The 23,977-nt window shown below is 33.6% G+C and overlaps 3 protein-coding genes across 3 annotated transcripts; 1 reads left to right on the top strand and 2 right to left on the bottom strand.

Moving 5' to 3' along the window:
* Positions 1-1,801: 1,801 nt before the first annotated feature.
* LOC108567454 (protein tramtrack, alpha isoform) lies at positions 1,802-17,500 on the bottom strand. Its single transcript, XM_017927941.1, has 5 exons — positions 15,587-17,500; positions 10,218-10,628; positions 4,350-4,747; positions 2,378-2,732; positions 1,802-2,312 (listed from the first exon to the last, which is right to left on the bottom strand). The coding sequence occupies exons 1-5, from the start codon at positions 15,872-15,874 to the stop codon at positions 2,292-2,294; spliced, it is 1,473 nt and encodes a 490-aa protein (XP_017783430.1). The 5' UTR covers positions 15,875-17,500; the 3' UTR covers positions 1,802-2,291.
* Positions 17,501-18,070: 570 nt separating this feature from the next.
* LOC108567445 (U4/U6 small nuclear ribonucleoprotein Prp4) lies at positions 18,071-20,572 on the top strand. The gene is made up of 5 exons (XM_017927927.1): positions 18,071-18,363; positions 19,041-19,578; positions 19,637-19,819; positions 19,871-20,086; positions 20,144-20,572. Exons 1-5 carry the CDS (start codon positions 18,186-18,188, stop codon positions 20,562-20,564), a joined length of 1,536 nt encoding a protein of 511 aa, XP_017783416.1. The 5' UTR covers positions 18,071-18,185; the 3' UTR covers positions 20,565-20,572.
* On the bottom strand, positions 20,562-23,977 carry LOC108567443 (conserved oligomeric Golgi complex subunit 7). Its single transcript, XM_017927924.1, has 6 exons — positions 23,888-23,977; positions 23,734-23,823; positions 23,381-23,681; positions 21,157-22,508; positions 20,855-21,104; positions 20,562-20,795 (listed from the first exon to the last, which is right to left on the bottom strand). The coding sequence occupies exons 1-6, from the start codon at positions 23,888-23,890 to the stop codon at positions 20,623-20,625; spliced, it is 2,169 nt and encodes a 722-aa protein (XP_017783413.1). The 5' UTR covers positions 23,891-23,977; the 3' UTR covers positions 20,562-20,622.

Here is a 23,977-nt window from a genome sequence, read left to right as displayed (position 1 = left end):
AGAAACAACAAAAAAAAATAATAAAAAAAAACACATAGTGACATTTCGTTCGAATGGAAAAACAATAAATAAAAATTACACAAATATAATAATAATAATAATAATAATAAGAATGAACAGTTGTGGAATTTATTACATGAACAATTTTTCTTTCACTTTTCATATATATTCAGTTTTTTATCTTTCTTCTTTACTTTGTTTTGTATTGTGTAGGCACTCATAAAAATAAATAATGAATGACAATTGCAAATAGGAAAACATGTCTCTTTATATAATAATTCTTTTCTTCTTATTTATTTGATATATAAATATATATATTATATGAGAGAAAACTCTATAGTTTTTTTTTATGTATATATATTATATATTGTGGGACTAAGGACAATATATTTGTTAGTTCATTTTATGGCCAAGTGGGATTATTATTATTAATTTACTTAATTCTTTGAATCGACTCGCCCAGCGAAAATCTGGGCTCGCAAAAGGCATATACAGTATTCATCATTTGGAGTTTGTTTTGTTTAATTAGAGGATTATCAAAAAGAAATGAACATTAAAGGAAAACCGCACGAACTGAAGTAATCTCAGTAATCGGATCAATATGAATGCACACTTATCTAAAAATATAAATACTGAGAGTGTAGAGCCCCGATTACATCGTCTACGTAAAGCATTAGTTTATAGGATTGCAATGTAGTTTTCTTTTTGTTTGTTTTCAGTGCAGCACAGTCCCTGTGATATGTTAACTAATGCTAGAAATTGTCTCTACTCGCGACACGCCAATAATTATAAACGTTTAAAATTCTTTGAAATTTCCGCTTGCTTCGTGTAACTTTGAGCCAACATAAAGTGAAATTTTACAAACAAAATGTTATTTCTTAAACTCATCGTTTGTGTATTCGAGTTAATTAATAATATACATTAAATAAACGTCAGTATATACAAGAATTATTCTAAATAATTTGTACCCTATTGTCTTCTGTTAAAAAAAACTCACTTTGGATGTATTTAGTTGACATATCCGTTCGTGTCGCTTGCACAACGACTCGTCGAAATATGTACTCTAAACAGCGGTTTCCAAACTGTGCGCAGCGAAAATTCTGATATATTAACATAAAGATAGACCAATGTTTTGATTCGTTTGATAAGTTTGGGATTCCCTGCTTTAAACGCTTGAAAACTTACACAATAAGTTTAAGAAATAGACTTTGACTTGACAATATTAATAAAATAATATAATTGCACAAAATAAAAAAAAAAATTAAAAACATTTCGGAAATCTAAAATATAGTACATAATCTCTCCTATTTTATCGCCTCGCGTAACAGAAATATGTACAAATTATATTTAATAAACGCTATTTGTCATCTTGTCTAAACTCTACGTGTCGAGATATAAATTAATAATAATTAATTAATTAATTAAAAAAAAGACCAAATGCATCACTCGAAGGTACCCAAAGCAACTTCGCCTTAACGAACGAAGTCGTAACTCGATTTATTCTTAAGTTTCAAAAAAGAAAACGCATAAACTTAAATAGTAAGAGTAATGCAAATAGTCACACATACTAAAGTACCTAACCAATATAATATATACTAAGAGCTAATTAATTCAATGCTTCTTTCCACATATAACTATTTTAAATATATATACTTAATCGATTTTTTTTGGTTATAAATTAAAACGAAAATTACAATATGTAAAATGTAAAAAATAATAATTAAAATATACGATTAAAAAGATCCTTTAAAACTAAAGTACAAATTCCTCTATATGTACAAGCCGGTACTTAAAAATAATTATAAAAAAAGTAAAATTTTTGGGTTGAAATACTGATACATTTTTTCTTGTTTGTTTAATTAATATATATATAAAAAAATCTTGTTGCTATCCGCGTTTGTAGGTCTTACCGATGATCGCAGTAGCATCCAAAACAAACGCCTCTTCCAGCTGAAGAGGTCACAGTTCATGTCTATTTGTGACAGCAAATATTGGTTCCCAGAGTATCTGTTTCTATTTGTTGAATCGTTTAATTCTCCTTTCTTCAATGGAATGATTCGATTTCGATAAATCCATCCGTGTATTATATGTATATACGATTTTTTTTTTCAACTAAATATTACGAAGCAATACACATACATACTTCTAGTGACTTCGCGGCATTGTTTCTTATTATGTTTATTTATTATTACTTCTTTCATCTAAACACATAACGATCCCTGCAGGAAATCTCCTCTATGCCGATATATTTCCATTTTATGCATGTCATTTCTGATACAGCCTGTGCATTGCTAATGTTTGTCCATGTTGTTCTGCAAAACAATAGTTATAAATAGTTATGATTCGATGGAACTTTGAGGAAAGATGATCAACTTACGTTATCTATCTTTTCCTTCTTGATGATGGTGATGTCCGGACAGTTGGCAAGTACGGAATTGGAGGTGGATGCAGATTGCGTTGTGGTTTTGTATGTAACGTTGCTGGCTGTTGGGATGTCCGGAAGGATCGCATCAGGCTCTTCGTCCGAGTCCATATCATCGTAGTTGTCGCCGGTGTTGGCCTGGCCAGACATGTTGGCCTCGTTATCCAAAACCGACATTGAGATCAAATAATTCGATAACGTCTGCGGCGTCACGTTCAGCTGTTCCGCAGCTCTGAATAACGTAATCTCCTTGCGTTTCAGCTTCAGAAGGATATCCGTTGGACCTTGTTCCGTCCAAAAATCTCTTACCCTAAATGCAAAATAGATCATTACTATTAACGAACACAACATTAAGGGCTCAGTATTTTGCGATGATGCGGATACTGGTAAAGATCTTCACGTGAAGACATTCACAACATTCATGCATTACTCTTGATAGTAAATTCTTAGTTTTTTGTGGCATGCATAAAAGTACACCATCGACAGTGAGCGAAAGAGATAGAGAAAGGAAAAAGTTTGTGGTATTACCTTGTTGAAATATACTTTAGCTCCGTTTGAACGTAAGAGGACTATCTCACCAAAAAGTGTTAAGTCAATATAATCATCGTAGCAATAATATAAGAGCGAGATGGAAAAGTCCAAAGAAGTTTTCAATAATTCTATGTTTATTACATTTAATGCTTTCTACCAAATATGGATAAATTCTTAGTGAATACAGTGAAACCTCTTTTTACCAGTTGTTTTTGTTGGAATATAAATGAACCACAAAAGTTACCTTACAAAGGAAATGAAGTTTCACTGTACTAAATCCAATCAAACGCACACATATTATCCATCTCAAAATAGTTCTTTCTTTGTTCTAAATAATAACAATTTAAATTTGAACATCTAAATCCTTAAAATCTAAATTTAAATAGTCCTTTTATATAATAATAAATGTAATTTCGACTATATGGCGCTTGTAATGAATATAATTTAGTGGCAGCATTTTTGTATATATATTCTTCGAAATGATAATCGGTATAAATGTACAAATAAATAAATAAGTTAAATATACTCTATTTTTCTTCATATATAAATATAATCTGTTATATGCACCTTATCTGATTGAGATCCCTGCAGTAAAAGCAAATACAAAAATAAGAATCTAATAATGGTCCTGAGAGCCTCGCGCCTTGCTGCATTCTAATCATTATAATAATAATATGCATGTGAACTTGTATCTGGGGGCATCGCACAATGCGGTGTCTACAATATATCATCATTGCCAATATACTTATTATCGACTAATTTAGTACGAGTAACAAGTAAAATAGTTATTCAAAGCCTCGACACTCGCACATTCTCACCCTCAACCATTTTACCCGGGGCCGGTTCGTTTCAGTTCAAAATATCGCATCCGAATTGCTTTCAGGATTTCGTTTTGGTTCATTGGCGTGCTACAAATACAAAGGAATTGCCTCAAATCAATATTATTGAATATATAAATATATATATAAAAAAATATAACAACGACGACAGCAAAAACAACAACAGCCTAATTATCTAATATTGGCAATTCTCGGATGATGAGTATTCCCTTTCTCTTTGTATTCTGTTTGATTGTTGTTAATTATCCGCAAGAGGCGTGGGCATGGCCGCATGTGAGAATTGCCAATAGAAAATAACGCCTAAGAATAACCAATTTTGGTTTCGACGTACAACTAGGATGCAATATTTCTGATATGATTTGTATACATTCCGGTATTGGAATCGGAGAACAGCATGCGCGAGTAACTTCCAAACAAACAAAAAAAAAACATGCTAACCACGCTCAAAGTATTTTCATTTTTTCTGATGTTAGGTGACATTTAATTGTATTTTTTTGGTATTATGTGTTATTGTGCAAGAGGTGTTTTGGTGCATGCATGTGGGTGTTTGGGTTTACCTGTAAGGATGCTTGAGGCAACCGTAGGCGTCTCGGTACCGCCCATAGAGTGTACCATAAGAGACACCCAGCAGCTCGGCGGCGATCTTCATCTCCAGGTTCTTGGTCTTGATCGCATCCATGACTCGCTTCGTGAATGGCTCCTCCCAGAACTGCTGTCTGCGGCCCGTGTTCAGATAGTCGTTCATCTTCACCACGTCCGGCCACTCCTTCTCGAGGGCGGCCGTGACCGCTGAGGGCGTGGCCATCGCGCCCCCCGTGCTATTCGAGGAACACGACGGCTTCACCGAATTCGCCACCGACGAACCCTTCGTCGTGACGCTCGACGACGTCGACGAAGCTTCGCTCTTCCCGTTCCCCTGCTCCGAGTAGGTGTGGTCGTCCATCTCATCATCAACCTTACCATAGCGGAATGCGAGAACAAAACAAATCGCAAACAATGATTAGTGCATCCCAGGAAAGCGACTTCATTTAATTAACTAATCCATTCCTCAACGCAACGTGAGAAGCTAAAATTATAATTTCTAATATTCTTTTTTTCATATTCCCTCCAAATGCATTATTCATGGCTAACTCTGTATCTCGGAAATTCTTAAACTCTTTAATAATAAAAAAGCCAAAGCGCGTTACAAAATCCGCTCGATTCATAACCATGGAGCGAAAAATCCTTGAGCAGACAAAAATAGCTTGCAAAACAAAAAAAAAACTAAATATATATATATAATAAGAAAAACAAGAAATAGAAGGAAAAGAAATGCAAAATTCTAATTATGATTAACGAACATTTATTATTATTATTATTTGCGAAATGGTTTATATTGCAAATCAATATAAAGAAGGAAAAAACCTGTTTCATACATAATACAAAAGAAGGAAAAAAAAATAAATATTACGGCAAAAAGCTAAAAAATCGATAACCTTGGTTTGCAGCATACGAAAAAAAAAATATGTATTATAATTTCATGGAAACCAATCGCTTTGTTCAATATTTAATAAAGAAATCTAAATTTGTTTTATACGCTATCCTCGAGCCGACTTAAAATCAATAACTTTTAAAATACGTTCGGATATTTTGTTTTACTTTCCATACACACGTCTGCATAAAATCATATCTAAATAAAAAATTATAAACATACGTGAGTGCTTTTTACGTACAGTTAAAACAATTGAAATCAATATATAATACATTTTGATCGAGATACCTTAAAAATGGGCGAAACAAAAGCAACGAGTAATTAAGGATGCTCTGGATTATAATTCAATTGCTAATCCAGGGCATCCTTAACTACTCAAAACAAAAATTTCCTCAAAACGAAATGAATGAATGAAAAATTTAATTTAACTGCAAATAAAATTTTCTTTCAAGCATTTGCAATGTTTTTTTGTCCGTTCTACAATAACACGTTTGCAAATCAAGAAATAAAACAAAGAGTAAATAGAGTTGAAAGAAAAAGCGTGTTCCTTTTTTTATATTATTTTCAAACATTGCCGATTCCAGACATATGCACGCTTTTTTTTAATTAGCAAATTACACGACCTTCGCTGCAATTAGATAATTATTAAGAATTATTTAATACATTTTTCAAAACTGCCTCCATTTGAAACTGTTATAATTCTAAAACTTGTTTTCAAAAGCAGTCAGTACAAAAAAAAGCTTAAATAAAATGTTTTCCAAGATTTATTTGGACTTTGTTGACGTGCTTATTATAGCAATGCATTTAACAGAATTCCAAAAGCAAAAAATGTCGATGTTAGCTGAATTTGTATATCAATTAACACTATATGTCTAACAACGTATTTTGTTCTTGAAGTATAACAAAATAGAAATTATTGCAGTTTTTAAATACAAAATAAACATAGAATATGTGCAAATAATGATGTATGACGCTGTTAATATATAAAAGAAAACGTAACTATTACAGAATCCAATATATAAAAAAATATGAGGAATTTCAGATGAAAATTTAAAAAAATTAATGATTTTTTTTTTGATCAAAAATTGAAATGTTCACTCAAATATTGGAAACAGAGAAAGCATGTTAATCTGTTATAAAATGAAGCACCTGCAAGTGAAAGGTTAAGCTATAATTTAGACCACTTAATATCTAATTTAAAGCCATTCCAAGGCATTCCTCACAATGACTGCAATTCAAAATAATGTCAGAATAAATTGAAAGAACTTTAAATGGTAGTTGGAAATGTAGGATTTAAGTAACTCTCTTAATTACTCTTTTTTCAAAATAAACTTTGTTTTTCAGGAACAATTACATGAGCAAACCGAGAAAAACGATACTCTTGGAATAACTGTTTAAAAAAGACAATAATTTGATAATTTATTTTTTTTACTTTGGATGAGACTCAATGTGTTAAGATCAGAAAGAACTACAGAAATATTTAATATACAGTGGAACCTCGCTTAACGAGTTTAATCCGTACCAAAATTTCCGGATTTTTACTCGTATATTAAAACATATTCAAAATACATATTACGTGTGTACGTGTGATGTAGCAGACGCGCAAACCGGGACTTCTCTTCTCATCGTCACTCGTTATGCAAAGCGTCGCTCGTTAAGCGAAATGCTCGTTAAGCGAGGTTCCATTGTATATGTTAACATAATCAAAATAATAACTAAATTGAACTAATAGAACGTAGTAAAAAAAACTGTCTTTTAAGCATAATCTTTGACGTTTTATTTTTCTCTTCGTAACTGCAATTCGACAGCTTTGTTTTAAGCTTAATGACGTCAAAAATGTGTTTTTCGGTTCAACAAATAAACATTTATTATTATTGCGTCTCGAATATCTGTTTCATTTCATTTTCCCCATGTACATTTTTTTTCTCGAGGCCACCAGACGATAGATCTGTTTTGAAACCAAAATCTAAATGTCTATTAATTCTCTTTCGTCTGATAAATATTTTCATTGGAATTAAAAGTTTTTTTCTTTACTTTCCTCATTTGAGAAAATTATAAATCTTGCTTATCAAAAAGCACGTTTGTGGGACCAGGTCAAATATGATAACTCGAAAACTGCAAGTTTTCAGGATTTCGAACATTTTCAACGCAGTACATCATTCAAATTAAGAATTTCCTGAAATTTTAGTGATTTTACGAAGAATTTGTACAAAATCTTGTAACCTTTTGATAAATGAATCTATAATAAAGTTATCAATTTAAATATAACTTTGATCATGAAATGGATTACCTCAAGGTATTGTATTCAGTCCCAATGTAAAAGGTTATAAAATATAGTGTTTCAACTAGAACTAAATAGCATTTTTAACTTTTTGAAATGTCAATGCCTTTACCTTTCAGACTACTAAAGGTATTATTGACCTCTGCAGCTGGCAGCAATCACAAATGACAGTGAACAATGGATAATTTAATTAAAAGTATACAAAAAAAACAAAATTTCCATGTATTATTTATATTGACATTCAATTATAATTATGTAACGTAGTAAAAAAAAATTGAAATGAGCGGTAAAAAAGCTTAATTAACGAATTCGCATTAATTAAAATAAACTCAAACAAAGCACGGGAAAACAATATCGTGAGTTTTTATATGCATATATATTTTATTTTTTTAGTGTGCGAGCTGAACCCCTCGGAATATACAACAAATAATTTAATATGAAAACTCGTATTTTGTACATAATTCCAATCTTCCGTTGCGTTTCGCTTCGTTCCCAGTTTATTCAAGCTCAGAATGGAAAGAAGTAAAAATCGCGCACGGCGTGTACAATTTGAATTTCTTCTCTTTTCATAAATCTTCTGTATATTAATTTAAAATGATTCAAGGCCGCTCCGAACTCTCTCGAATTTAATCTCTCCGGGCGGAAATATTTTAATTAAACTTAAATAAAAACGTAAAAACTCGACTGTATTCTCTCTCCAGATTATTATTTTATTAAAACTCGGATTTAATAATATATGAAGAAATGAAAATAACAAGGAGCGACGTAATTCCCACGATTGCTTTTTTTTTTTTTTTGGAAAGTCGGTCTTTAAATTTCGCGCCAGGCCTCCCAATTAAAATCTGAATATAACACAGAGAGTGAAAAAAAAACTGTATATAATAAACCGTTACTTAATTTTTCCACAAATATTTGTCTTCTTGATGTCGAAAGATGGAACGAGAATCCAAATATTGACGAAAGTCGTAGCACGTAGAAAATATTGTTTGTTTGTTTGTGTTTTCTACGGGTGGTAGATTGTGTGCGTGGCACATTTTTTTTTATTCTTATTCGAATTGTGATAACTGTCATGTCCACGCCATTGGTTGATAACGCGTGAGATCAGCTAAAAATTTGATACCGTCTGTATCTAAATGCAACGGACGAATGACGCTATCGAAATTCGTAAAAAAAAAACAACAAAATAATATACCATAACATAAAATCGTTGAATCTTTTATTTCATTTTTGGAATCGAAATAGATCTAATAATCAATTGAACATTACAAATGTTACACAATTTATGCATTTCTCAAAGATGGATTATGAAAAGTTTCTTACAAAGTCAAAATTAAGATTATCTAAAAATTGATTATTTCTTAATTGTTTGTAATATTGACAATAATATGACATGTTGTCAATATTTAACAAAAATCGGTTGACAAACTCGTGTTGTTCAAAGTGACGTCAATAACATTCATATGAAATTGAGACGAAGAAGGCATTGATGAGATGTTTATTTGATTTAAAAGTTTGTTGTGTAACATATTTCAACAAGCTACTGACAAAATTAAAATCAAGAAAAAAATACAAAAGTATAAGAAATTCAAAAAAAAAAATTGCATCATGGAAATTAATAAAATATTAAAATAATACGGCATAACAAAATAAAAGAAACCGACTTCCCGTCGATGACTAACGACTTCGTAAAACTCTAATCTCTTCCTTTCGATTCGTTGTGTTCTTTAGTTATTATTATATTAATCACGTTATGTCCCGTTATCGAAGAATTTTGTATTTCAGGAATTGCGAAGCAAAATACTTTTAATATCAAAATAAAAAATGTATACAGCGTTGTATTTCCAGCTCATTCTTTTCTGGAATTAATATCCGAGGCTACGGCATTTCCAAATTATCTAATTTAACAAGAATATAAAAGTTTTACGCCTTTGTTTACGAGCATCATTTCCGTCATATTTTTTGTACATACGCGAAAATAAAATTTGTAAATATATTTTTTTAATGCTGCTGCTGCTGAAAAACAAAAACCTGGCATCGCTGTCTCGTATCATTTTGCTTTTGCGTTAATCATGAAGTAATTACTGTAAATTTTAATGGATCAGACGTTTTATTTCAACATGCTTTCGAAACAGCACAGAAATATCACACAAAATGTGGGGCGTTTAGAATTGATCGAAAACGTCACAATTTTTATATGTCCTTAAAAATATTATTCATTCTCTGATTTCGAGCAATAATTACCTTTTATTAATTCGAAAAAAAAAAGAAATACAGTCGGCCTTGCGGTTAAATTTAGAATTTTGCTCTAGCGTTAGAAACGAAAACCAAAACCAAACAACAGAGAAACAAGAGTAGAATGCAAATAAAATGTGTAAAGATATTGGAAAATGCGCTAATGTTCACCATCTGGTTGTGAGAAACTCTACGAGTTCGTCCGACCGAAATCAGATAATGGAACTTTTCATTAGAACCAAATAATAATAATGACCGAATCATGCATGAGTCACAGCCTGCAAAGTGAGCGAGCTTCAAAGAGCACGCAAGCAATTACAACAACAACAAAAACTGTATAATAGGAAAGCCCTCGAGGAGGAAAGCAAGCGCAGGCAGCCTTTTGATCTGATGTTTCGAGAAAAGAAAACAGTCTCGGACCGCAGCAGAAGAACCACTTACAATTTCCGTTTTTACTTTGAGGAGTGATTCTTTGAGTTCTGGGTGGTTGTCCTCAGTGTCGTTGGCGGGTTGGTCGTCCTCCCATGCGCTTTGGTCTTGATCACTGTTCGACATAGCATCGTTGGAATAAGTCTCGTCATTGCCACTAACACCTCCAGTTACATTCACTATCTTCGGGGCAGGAAACGTTGGATCGTAGTCGTCTATAGGAGGCCGACCCCTTTTCCTTTTGCTAATCGTGTCGCTGTGGCCCTTCGGCGTTTCCATCACAGTCGACACATGAGGTAGTACGGATTGCAGACCGTTCGTGGTCAGGTCGGTGCCGGGACCATCCTCATCCTTCCAGGACACCTCCGCCAGCCCTTTGATCCTGAGCTCCTCCGCGGTCTTCAGCAATGTGGCTAGGTGGCACTGAAACACGAAATTGCATACTTGATGAATCCATTTATACAATAGCTCGCCCGAAATTTCAAATTACTAGACAAAAAATCACCTGAAATACCAGAAACTTGTTGGACAAATCACCTCAACTGATAAATGGCCACCTAAAAGCCTAAATAACAAATCAAAATACTCTATATAATTTCAAAAAGTAGTCATTCATTTTCAAATATTTTGTCACAATTATCAGAAAGTTTAAAAAATTTGAAGATACAAAACTTCTATGTTCAAAAAAAAAAGGACATGGAATCAATAGAAGTTGATATTCTATATTATTGTGTTTCTCTAAAGATTTATCAAAATAAAAGTATCTGAAGATTACAATAATAGTTAAATTATCACAAAAATAGGTATAGACAGTACAACTCTATTGTCAAACTACTTTAATCTGCAGATTAATTAGTTCATTGTAATGATCAAGTTTACTAAAGAATGTACAAATACTTCAAGTTATAGTATCAAGTTATTTTAATCAAGGAATTTAACGAATTTAAAATAGTCTTCGTCATATGTTTTTAAGTGAGAATAGTGTTAAAGTCTGATGTGATTTGCATGTCAATTACGTGTCATGTTAAATAGACATGGAATTATCTACGTAACCATATCGATTTTCGTTTGTCTGAACTGAAGGACAATTTTATATATCAAAATATAATATTTATAGAAATATACGCACAACTGTATACACAGCCACAAATAAAAGAAATCAATACTGAAATTGTCTTAAAATACATTTCATTTTGTAAATTTAATAACAAATTATGCGTCATCGTTTGTGTTAATCCAATATTGGTGTTATTTTCAAAAGACAAAGTCTATAACATCAAAGTATTAGAAATATGGAAAATATTTGTTTAAAGAGTCGTCAATTTCTAACGACCGATATAAGTGTATATTTTATGACTCTCGCGTACATTGCATCACTTATAACCTTAGACGTAATATTTCGTAAATGTCTCCATTAAAAACTATGAGTTTTTGTTTGTTTAAAATTGAATTACTGTTAAAAATCATGAAACAATTCTAGCATTGAGGACAAAAAAAACTAAATTGTAAATATTGGAATGAACAAATAAAAATTAATCAAATATGTCTGCAATTTTCATAAACCAGTTTTTTTTGGCATAATTAAAATAAAATTAATTATTGATTTCACATAAATATATTATTTTAATTAAAAATGTATACAATAGTGGAATTAAAATTTGAATTCAAATTATTCGTTGAAAAGGTTTCTCTCAATCAGTATATAATAAAATATTAATAAAAATTTAATTATAAAAAATATTTTATATATTAAATATATATTAATAAATAGATTATTATTGCGTATTCACTTAAAACATAGCTATAACCTAGTTTGTCTATAAATATTGTTTCGTTTATTGATTTTTTATATAAGTTGGGAATTTTCGTGAAAGAAAAAAGTATTGCGAGTGGCGTTAAAGCGCGAAAGAGTTTTATAGGTCTTCTAAAATTAACTTTACGAAAATATAATAATTGTCTGAACAAATACATAATCTAGATAGGCGTTCGCCCCCGCGATTTGTGGATCTAGATTAGAGGAAAAGGCGAGCAGGAAAGAAGATTCTCCGATATGGATGAGGATGGCAAAAAATAGATACAAATGCGAAAGAGCGGATGATATTTATTTTGAAAATAAACGTTGCATCAAAAGTCGGTTTATTTAATATGTGGGAAAATAAACACGGCGGAGCGCAGCCAGAGGCCATATTTTTTCGGTTTCAAAATCCGTTCCATTCACATGCAAACCAAAAACATAAGAAGAAAAAAACAAGGAGAAGAAATATAAGCTGAGTTTAAGAAAAAAAGAAGGAAACAACGAAACTAAAAAACAAATGCGGTTACGTAGTTGCGACATGCAAAATAATAGTAAATAAAAGTCCGGACACAGCGGAATTCGAGCCATTCACTCGGTTTTAACGAAGGAGGACCTTTGGACTCTCCCATAGATAATTTATTATTAACTTGATTCATAGAAGAGGCGCACGACGGACCGCTGCCGTTTTATTTGAGGATCCGAAGATCCTCCGGAGATGATGTCAACATGACTCGAGATAAACTCGTGGTATTTAATTAATTTGAAGAGTCACACGTGCTGTTCGTACGCGACTTCAAAAAATAAAATGAAACACACATTATCAATGAATGCCTAATCAACAGAAGCCAAATTCAAATACGTTTTCGGTCTATGTGGATCTTTCGGAATTTATTGATTTAAACCGCGATTCCGAGAAGGTTTTCAAAGAAAACAACGCGAAGCAATATTACGCAACCTTTTTCAGTCACCGAATCGATACATCCAGAGAGCTCGTAACTTGTTTTCATTTATTTTTTTTACTTTTATTTCATATTTTTTTTGGTTCGTTTCTTTTGTTGCCTTTTCGTAATCAAACTGAAATATTCAACATTCGCCTCAAACGGCAATTAGCATCGATTATCTAATTGCGAAGTTGTCAATTGAGCGTAATTTTATCAGAGGCCGAGCAGGGCAGCAATTTTTGTTTACGATATCGCTCTCCTCCTTCATCGATTTTCCTTCTGGGAATGTCACGTAGGTGGCGGAGGATTTCAAAATTCCGACGCCAATTACATCGCACGTCCTCTCCCATCGTCATTTTCATTACATTTTTTTCCCGAAACTAGTTTACTCCGAAATAACAAGAAAATTATATCCTCCATCTCCGTCTCCTCAAATTACTAGAACGAAAGAAGGACGATAAAAAAACGAAGGAGAAACATACGAGAAAATGAAAGAGTAATAATGTGAATAAGAAAAAAAAAAGCAATTTCCATTATAAGTCCCGGTTTTATATCATCCGAGAAATCGTAAAGAGAAGAAGCGGAGTAAAAATAGTTGGATTTAATTATTGTATGAAAAGAAAAAAAAAATATATAAATTGAGAGAACTACGAACAGGTACAAATGTTGTATCCCTTTTTTTATTTCATCTTCTTCTATCCAAAATGACGAAGAACTTCTATTCCCAGGTATAATTAGTTTCGGTTGAGATGCATTTCTAACTCCCATGGTTAATTCTTTCGATTTATATAGATAAAAAAAAAGTATATTCCATTAACCATGATTTATATCCACGAGAATCTAAATATTTATTAAATCTATCCGTGAAAGTCAGTAGTAGTCGAATAAATGAAGCAAAAATAACAGAATGTGAGAGTGAAAAAATATATAAAAGTAATGAAAATAAATAAACATACACAGATAGATAAGGTTTTATCAATGATTATGTTATTTATATGTTTTTCCCCGTTGCTTTAGTATGCATATACGCACCGGAAAGCTGCTGGTATTACGTGTTTTTAAAAAAATGTTATTTTTCGATTGAATCGAAAATAAACGAATTCTCCTTATCTGGGTTGTTTTTCTGGATCGAAGTTTCTGGCTTATGCCCTTAACCGATCATGTATTATCTTTCAGTTTACAATGCATTATAATAGTTAAAAAGATGCCAGAAACCACTAAATAAATCATGGTTTCGTCGGAAACGGTCGATTCTGTCATATAATATAAATATTTAACACAGCATATTGTGTTATCAAAGGAAATGTAATATAAATTCTGTTTAATCTATTTTGTTCCATGATTTATACAAAAATAATGAAAGAAATGATGTTAAAAAGAACGGTGGTAATGTATTCATGATCAATACTTTTTCTAGGAGAGGATATCAAATATATATACAGTGAGGTCCGAAAGTATGGAATAAATTCGATATCTTTTGATACAACTACGACTTATTTTTTTCCTGAATAGCGATCGGCATTTCGAGAGGATTCTATTTTTAACAGTATTTGTAACGATTATTTTTATGTAAACATGTATTTTTTTTATATATATTGACTGTCTTCGGAGATTACAAAATTATTTTGAAAGTTCAATTTATTGTTTTTCACAGCTTGGATTGCTGTTAATTAATTTAATTATTATTTCATTAATTCTTAGAATTTATAAAACTTTGCATTTAAAAATGTTTTTTTAATAATATTTAAGATTGAAAATGTAATTAAAGCAAGAAAGAATTAATCAATTTCCTTATGTTGTGTGCATGCGTATGGAGACTTATTATTATGGGTTTATGCGATTCAAGTTGGCAAAGGTCATCCATCCGAATAAATTTCGCGATGCACGCTGTTTAACTTTCGTAAGCTTGAAACATGACCTACCCGATGAACTACATCAATCGTTCTCTAATGAATAAATTTCTTTTAAATTAAGAGGCGTAATTACATTTATTTAAATAATCTTTCAGAAATATAAAAAAAAATACTTGGAAATAATCAATGGTTCAATTATTCTGAGAAATGATATTGAAATAAAACGATAAAACATAAATAATTTGAAGAATTCTGTCATAATTTAAATAATAAATATTTTCCAATAATACACAAGTTTTTTTTTATCTTCTTATAACAAAACATTCAACATTAATTAATGAAAAGCTAAATTAAATTAATTAAATTCATAGCAATTCTAAAAGTAAATGTTTTGAAAGATTTGTTATAATATTTAATTGTTACTAACAATAAATTATGATATGTAAATTATTTTAAAGCTGTGATTACAAATTGGTTTCACACTTTTGGACCACACTGTAGATACTATTTAAATTCAAGTAGTAGTAGTAGTAGTGATTAAAAACAGGTAAAACAGATTGATTCACTGAATGCAAATGAAAGTGATGATTTGAAATTCTAATTGGATAGTCTAGGAAATTTAGTATCACCATTATAAAATTAGAATGTAACAGGCTCAGCATAGATAATGTAATTGTTATGTGACTTCCAACAATTAACATAATATTAATTTGCTATGTAATTAGAAGGTAATTGTTGCAAATTAGAATAATAACATTGAATTTACATGTGCATATTTCAAATAACACTTACATGGTCCACATTGATCTCCCCTTTGTACATAAACTCCACCAAACACTTGATGTCCACATATTTCACATCCTTCATGATCAGAATGGGATCTTTCTCCTCGTACTGAGACAGAATGCTGTCAAAGTAAGTGCTGCATGCTGATAATACTATCTTGTGGGCCCTGATCGTCCTACCCTCACATGCTAATGTCACATCGCAGAAGGCCTCCCTTTCTAGCAACTGCGAAAACATGGTCTGCAGGTTAGAGTGGTGATACCTCCATCGGAGGCAGTACTGCTGTGGCAGCATATTCCTTTCCGGCAGCACCCCTAATCCCAGGGTGGACAGAGAATGGGGGAAGATTGCACTCTGCGACTCAACACAGCACTTGTACACAGCTGCCCGATGGGGGCTCCTCAAAACATTGGAATAATCAATACTTTACTGGAAACTTTCCCGCAGTGGAAATCCGAAGACCGAACAAAAAACTGTGGCATTTAATACACCGTTTGCTTACTACTTCCTGATCGTAAACGCACTGCACAGCTCACACCGCGGTTTCCGAAAATATTGAGGCGCGTATTGGAACCGCTCGGGCATTTGGAAAATTCCGTAGAAAAAAAAAATCGTCGTCTGGTAGGAAAAAAATCTCTGGTGTCTCCCTCGCTGCGTGTTTGCGTGTGTATGTGCTGTATATATATATATCTGTGTGTATATATATATCGAAGAGTGTCTGTGTGTATGGGATTCTTCTTTTTTTTTCGCTCCTCTTCTTTTCTTTTTACGAGTCAGTGAGCCAATGGAAACCACGTAAGACCCCTATAAACCATGTATAGTCCGTAATATTCGCCGGGCCAAGCCTTTAAGGCAAATCAATAACCGTACGTCTTAAAAAAAATGTCGTACGAAAATCTTCCCAGAAAGTGCTCGGATTTTCGCCCTTTTTTCCCCAGTTTCTGCGTGTTTCGGAGAGCGCGCGTTCGCTCCTTGTCCAGATTTGTGAGCGATCTGCGAGAACATGCAACGGAGAGTTCTTGTTATTACGATTCCGATGATTATTAGTGCGTTGTCTTCAGTTAGCTTTTCTTTTCTGTGTGCTCCTATACTACGATAGGAAATGTGTATGTACCATTTGCAGGAAAGGAACAGATAGATCTTCTCACTCCGGATCGGAGGCTAACGGTTGCATCTGCAAGAGAGCAACAAACGCGAAACCCGAAAGCGGGTCAGGAAATCATGAGGCTGCTGCTCTTGGATGGCGGCGAGGATAGTTCGGCCCCTTTCATGTTTTATTTTCGTCGCCCCTGCGAAAAAAATCCAAAAAAAAAAAACTATAGCGGGGAAACGAAAGAAAATCTGTCCGTCTCTCTTTTTTTTCCCACTCTCTATAGATACGCCGGTTACTGCTGTTATTATTATTGTTGCCCCCCAAGTTCAACGCACGCACATTCCTCCATTCATAAGAGCTCCAGACGAGTCATCCGAACGTCATCAACATCATCACGAAAAACGCTGGTTCGATGATTCCTGTGCATTGCCGCCGTCGACGAATCACAAAACGCCTTCTCTCTTCTTCTCCGCCCCCCTTCGATGAGCGCACGACCAAACACTGTGTAGCAGACGGACGGTTCGCGCCCAACTGCCTGCCTCTCAAGACAGGAAAAACTCGCGAAAAAAACAATAAAACAACCATCCATCCGATGGAGCAATGTTCACAAGAGACTCGCGGTTTTCGCCGACGCTTCAACAACAGAAGTATCGGTCGAGAAGCAATGTTACGATCGAAAAAGGAGCAAAACAACAGAAGGAAACAATACCAAAAAATAAATAACAACACAGCGGACGTAACGAAAACAAACAACAAACGACGAAGACGGACGAAATCGCGTTACGGACGGAGACGAGGGCGAAGAGAAAAAAAAAAGAGCGACATACACACGCAAACAAAATAATAATAAACTTATTGGATTCACTGCCGTCAGGTTGGCAATTCATCTGAAAATAAAACTATTGCTACTTTCATATTAACTATTTAAAGAATGATTATATATAGGAATCGCGAGTTAATTGGATATATAAAGAAATTATGATTAAAAGTTTATTTGTTTCAAAATAAGAACATCTTATCTATTACAAATAAAGATGTAATTGAGCAATAAAAACAAATAATTGTTACTTTGACAATATATAAATGTTGCTAATTAATTACACACATCAACAAATACAAATTATATACTTATTGATTTAAATAGTAAGGACATTTTTTAGTAATTGGCTATTATTTAATTTTTAAATCAATACTGCTTTGCAGCAGTACCAACTATTATTACAAACCTCATAATACAATAGTTTCTAATTATCTCCAACTTGACAAATGCAACCAACATAATTTAAATGTCTGCGTTGGCTTACTGTTAACAGTTTTTAATGTTTCCAGAATGGTAAACAACATGATCCTAATACTATATAGTATTTTATGATAAGTAAACGTAAACATTCATTGCAAGGAATCAGTGTTGCCAATCTGCAAGTGGAATAACAACAAAGAGAACATAACCTATTTAAAACGTTTGGTTTGGGTCAGTTTGGGTTATTTGTGGTTAATTGTAATCGAAATACTATGTCTGATGAGGAAGAAGTGAGTTACGTGAAGAAGCAGAAGATCATCCACTATGGATCCCTGCAGGAGTCTGAGAAGGCCCGTCTGGCTACTCTGGAATCAAGCAGCGCGGAAAGCAGCCAAGATGTTCCGAGCCCCGCACAAACACAGCAAGCCCCACAAGTTAACACATCAAATGGTAATTGTAGACCTTTTTCAAAGAAGTTAATTCAATATTATATTGTATTTGATGGTAGACAGTGTCTAAAAGTTAAGCAACATATACTTTTTAGATGGGATAAGTATTATAATACTGTGCTTACCTGTTGCTACTGTTGATCCAATAACATTTAAATACACAAAGAATAATATTTATAGTTTGCAGCTCTTTAGCTAGAGTAAAATTAATACATTCACTCAGAATTATATTTCAATCTACATACATATGAAGTTAAACTTAACTATTTCTTAAAGAAAAATAGTTTGTTTATTAAGCTTATATGTTCCAGGGAAATTAAGTAGTAAATAAATGTATTTTAATATTAATATACATTTTTGGAGGTTTATATTCAGAATTATTTAGTTTATAAATGGTTAATGAAAGACTTTAAGTAAATTGGAACACACTAAAAGTAAAGTTCCAAAAAAAAACCATTGACATATTATATAAAATGAACTTCTCAGAGTCATTAGTTAAGTATATTAATTATGAAAAATCAAATAATATGCATTAAGAATTTGTACTTATTTTATGATTAAATTTTATAATATGCTCATAGAACTAGAAAAATGGGGAATTATTTGATAATTTATGATTGTTAATTATAGTATTTAAATAATATATATGCAAATTATATATATTTTTTGTATTTTTAGAATATATGGAATTGGAAGATGCAATATCCAAAGACAAACAAGCACTTATGGAGGAGTTCGAGAGGCGGAAGAAGGCTAGGTCGATTAATGTCTCCACTGATGACGCCGAGGTGAAACGTAACTTGAGGCAATTAGGAGAACCTATTTGCATTTTTGGAGAAGGTCCAGCCGAGAGGAGATCTCGTTTAAGGGATATACTGTCATGCATCGGAGAAGATGCGATTATTAGGAAAGAAGTGGAGGAAGAGAAGAAACAGATGAGCTACAACCAAGAATCCACTTGGTATCACGAAGGTCCCGACAGTTTAAAGACGGCGAGGCTATGGATTGCGGAGTATTCATTGCCTAGGGCAAAGGAAAGATTGGAAGAAGCGAGGAGTTTAGCTGATTTACCCTCAGCTACGAGGACAGCTAAAACACAGGAGATACAGAAACGATTGCAGGTTCTATCGATATACAGCAGTCAAGTAGGAGACACCAGACCAATTTCATTTTGCCAATTCAGTCCTAATTCTGAACTTTTAGCAACTGGTTCTTGGTATGTCACTTAAATCAAAAAATAAGTAAATAAAAATATACTAAATAAATCTTTTTAGGACCGGTTTATGCAAAATTTGGAGTGTACCCAATTGCGAATTGAAGCAAACACTGAAAGGACATACCCATCAAATAGGAGCAATCATTTTCCACCCACAGGCAACGCTAACGCAAGATAAATCTATATGCAATATGGCATCATGCGCTGCTGACGGTTCTGTTAAACTGTGGGATTTCAAAAGGTTTTGAATTTATAATTTTAGTTGTTTCGAAAGATTAATTTTTCTTTTCAGTGATGAACCAATTGCCGATATTGAAGGCCATATGCCTCATCGAGTATCAAGGATAGCTTTTCATCCTTCTGGTCGATTTTTGGGAACTTGCTGTTATGATAGCTCATGGAGGTTGTGGGATTTGCAACAGTGCGCAGAAGTTTTGCATCAGGAAGGGCATGGTAAACCTGTGCATTGTATAAGTTTCCAAAACGATGGTTCAGTTTGTGCTACTGGGTATGCATTCTTAATATGGTTTAAATTATCAATATATAATATTCCATGTATTTTCAGAGGATTAGATTCGTTTGGAAGAGTATGGGATTTGAGGACTGGACGTTGTATTATGTTTATGGAAGGCCATTTGAAATCTATATATGGAATTGATTTCTCGCCCAACGGTTATCATGTGGCTACGTCCAGTGTTGACAATACCGTAAAGATTTGGGATCTGAGGAAAAGGAATATTCTTTACACGATACCAGCGCACACAAATCTTATTTCAGATGTAAAATATCAGAAAGATTGCGGAGATTATTTGATAACAGGTTCTTATGATAACACAATCAAAATATGGACAAACCGGACGTGGCAACCATTGAAAACACTTTCGGGACACGATGGAAAAGTGATGAGCATTGACATATCACCGAATAACATGTATATAGCTTCTAGTTCATATGACAGGACGTTCAAATTATGGGCACCTGAGTAGTAGTAGTAGTAATAATAATATATTTTATATTTACAAACTTTACTCCTTCAATAGTATCCTATCCTGATGATGTAATGTGCCTCATCTGTCTTACAGCTGCGACATATCTAGCCGAGTATCCAGTGCTTTGGGACTGGTATTGATCCGAAGGTAGTCTTAGCAAAGCCATTAGTTGATTAAGGTTCTCAGTTAATAAAAGATTCAAATCTTCTAAAACGTTTCCTAAATAGTCTGAAATTAAGGGGTTTCATTATACCAGATTTCAATATTGGGTATTAATATTAACATACTTATATCATGAGCCAACTGTCGACTTGCCGGTTGATTCAACTCAAAAATACTTAAAATGCGATCACTATAACCTTGACATGTTCCCCTTGCCACGATGCTTAAGAAAATATTGGCCATAGCACCTTCACCCTCTTCATCACTGTTGCTATACTCCGCATCGGCAGCTTTTAAAGCGCAATTCAAAGATGGATTTTCCCTGAACAAGAATGGTTCCAAATGTTGCGGCAATGTCATCAAATATTGACCAATCTAAAATGTTTCATTCGAAATAAATAAATTAGGAAAAAGTAAATCAACTTACTTGCGTTATGTATTCTTGCGGCGATAAGCTGTATTCTGGTAGATCACTCAATGAAGAGTCCGTAAACTGGTTCCAAATCTTACCATTTTGTACTACATCTAATTGTACAAAAATCGGAGCAGAAACAACTTGATATGTAGTGTGATGGATATCCGAACACAACTTAGTGAATTCTCCAACAATGTGATCCAATAGCGAGAGCTGCGTTCCCTCCGTAACGCATTTTACCAAAGACTCAAATTCCTTCCTTTGCTCTTCATCCAATAACAAATTTTTAAACTCCATATCCCCACGATTCAAATCAATGATATCTTTGGTCAAGTCTTTTTCGTAAATCTGTAAATTATTCAAGACTTCTCCAGCATTCTGCAAGAGTGATAAGCACAGCTGAAAGGTGTTCCAATCTTCGTGTTTTCCTTTGCTTCTGTCGATTTGCCTCAGTGCAACACGGAATTGATTCGCATATCCAACAAAGAATGATCGCAATGCGACGAGCAAACCGCAATGTCCACAATCCTCGGTTATCTCTCTGCATCTCTTCTTTGCTTCAACAGCTAGATCTATAAGAGCAGGAATGGATAGACCTAAAGCTTGAATTGTTTCGGATAGCTCCTCTTTCATGCAACTCATGGCTGTTAACTTTTCAGTCAAGTGGGCGCTTTCGTAACTACTGTACTTGCTAAAGTAAATTACTAAAGGCGAGTAGATTGCTTTCATAAGAGGAAAGTATTTATCTGGATTAACTAAGTTTTGAATGATGTTCAATATATTATTGGCAAATTGCTTAATCACGTCTTTGATCTCTTGCAGGAACTGCAATTTATCGCTGATTTCCTTAAGCGCAGTATCCATGCACTCTTTGAAACTAGGTTCCATATCGACCAGTACATCAACGTAAATGTCGATCAGGGTCTCCGCTGCAGACTCATTTGGGAATACTTTGTTGAACCATTTGTATTGGTTATGCCAATTGGAAATCAATATGTCGAAATAATTATGAATCCACTGAACAGCGCCTTCGTCTTGTTCAAGTTCCAATTGATTCCTCCATTTCTTCAAGAGCACATCTTTCTGGCATTTATGGTAGTACTTGAGTAACTGACCAGTGCGACCTATAGAATCAAATATATTTGCGTAGAAGGCTGCTTGCTCGCTCTGGTTGGTGGTGAAAGCCAGGACAATAGCCGGACTAACAATCGCTTCCAAACGATTCTTTAACCCATCCAATTGAAGTTTCCTCTCCTCGTAATCCCCGACGTTGATTAGCAATTTCAGTGACTGCTGCATGCTCAGCAATTTAGCGGAGATGGCTTCGACGTTTTTCGAATCAAACACCTCCTCCAAATCATTAACTGTCAACACAAACAAACAAATCAAATGTCAGGAGTCTAGTAAAAATCGATTTTTCCAATTCAACCATGGTGCAGCGTAGCCAAAGCGAAGCAAATCTGACTCACAAACAGCAGAAAGCAGTATTGAAGTCCGAGAAGAAACGAGAGAAGCAGATGTTCAAAGAGAATATAGCCAAAATGAATTCGTTAGTTAAGAGTCTCGAAGTGACTTTGCAGGAGTCGCAGAGGTCCAACGAAACGGCGCAAATGGATGAAGCTAAAAAGCAGAACAAACAATTGCTCAATGTTTTACAACAGCAATACAGCAATCACGAACTGTCAGTGTCCAGATCGCAAATAGACGTAAGCCCTTCCTACTCAACAGTGAGCATGGTACATCTTCAATACAAATATGAAGAACTATTGTCTAGTCACGAGGGTTTACTGAAGCTCTTAGAAGCTAAAGTCAGAGAAGTTCGTAAATGTTACAAAGAGAACGAGCAAATGAACTCCGAACTTAAAGCTGTGAAGGGTCGAATTGAGGATTTGCAACGTAACCTGCACATGATATGTGACAAGTATATGAAAATGAAACAGCGGAAGGAGCGGAGGGTTAGCAAAGTAAGATTCGAGAAAGACACAATCAAATTGGCGCATGATAAATTAGTGCATCTGCTGCATAGGAAATGTATGGAACAGGAAGATAACTTAAATGAACAACTTGAACATAGCACTGATTGCTTGAAGTCTCTACTTCTCAACGAAATAAGGCGTGCCAACAAGCTGCAATATGAAAATGTGATATTAAATCATCAGAATAACTACTTAAGAGCAAAGCTTAGTAACTACATTATACCACAACACATCAAATAAATTGTAGATAGAGAATATACCTAGAACCATCCAATTGTCACTCTCATGCAACCCTTGCTTTGCTTCCAGCAACTTTTCCTTGATGCTATCCAATTTCTCAATGCTACTCATGGAATTGCCTGTATCCTCCTCAATTTTAACAATTTCCCTATGCACTGTCACCATTTTCTCCTTCAATGTTACAGCCTCCAGCTGCAAGTTTTTGGTATCTCTGGCAATCTTTGGCATCAAAGTCAACACTTGTTGACTTGTTTCCTCCAATGCATTATTGATCTCTTGCACATACAGTTGCAATTTCATAACCAGAAACATTAAATGATTCTAAAATCATTTGAAATAATATATCTCAATAGAAAATTACTAAATTACTAACCTCTTCTTTCTCCTGTGCTACTGGAGCTGATAAAATTTTGTTGATCCATCCTTTTGTATCGAAATTCTCATCAGAAAACGAACTTATATCCTACAATTAAACCATATAATTAGTAAATTTAAATAGTTTAATCAATTGCACTAATAAGACTTACCATTTTAATAGCGAATTAACCTATGTGCTGACGTTTGACGTTCAATGATGTAAACATAACCAATGAGAAACAAAAACTACTTTATACAAA

This window comes from Nicrophorus vespilloides, unplaced genomic scaffold (assembly GCF_001412225.1).
Source record: "Nicrophorus vespilloides isolate i.1.1-1 unplaced genomic scaffold, Nicve_v1.0, whole genome shotgun sequence".
Taxonomy (NCBI): domain Eukaryota; kingdom Metazoa; phylum Arthropoda; class Insecta; order Coleoptera; family Silphidae; genus Nicrophorus; species Nicrophorus vespilloides.
This window is presented reverse-complemented; position numbering and strand designations above follow the sequence as displayed.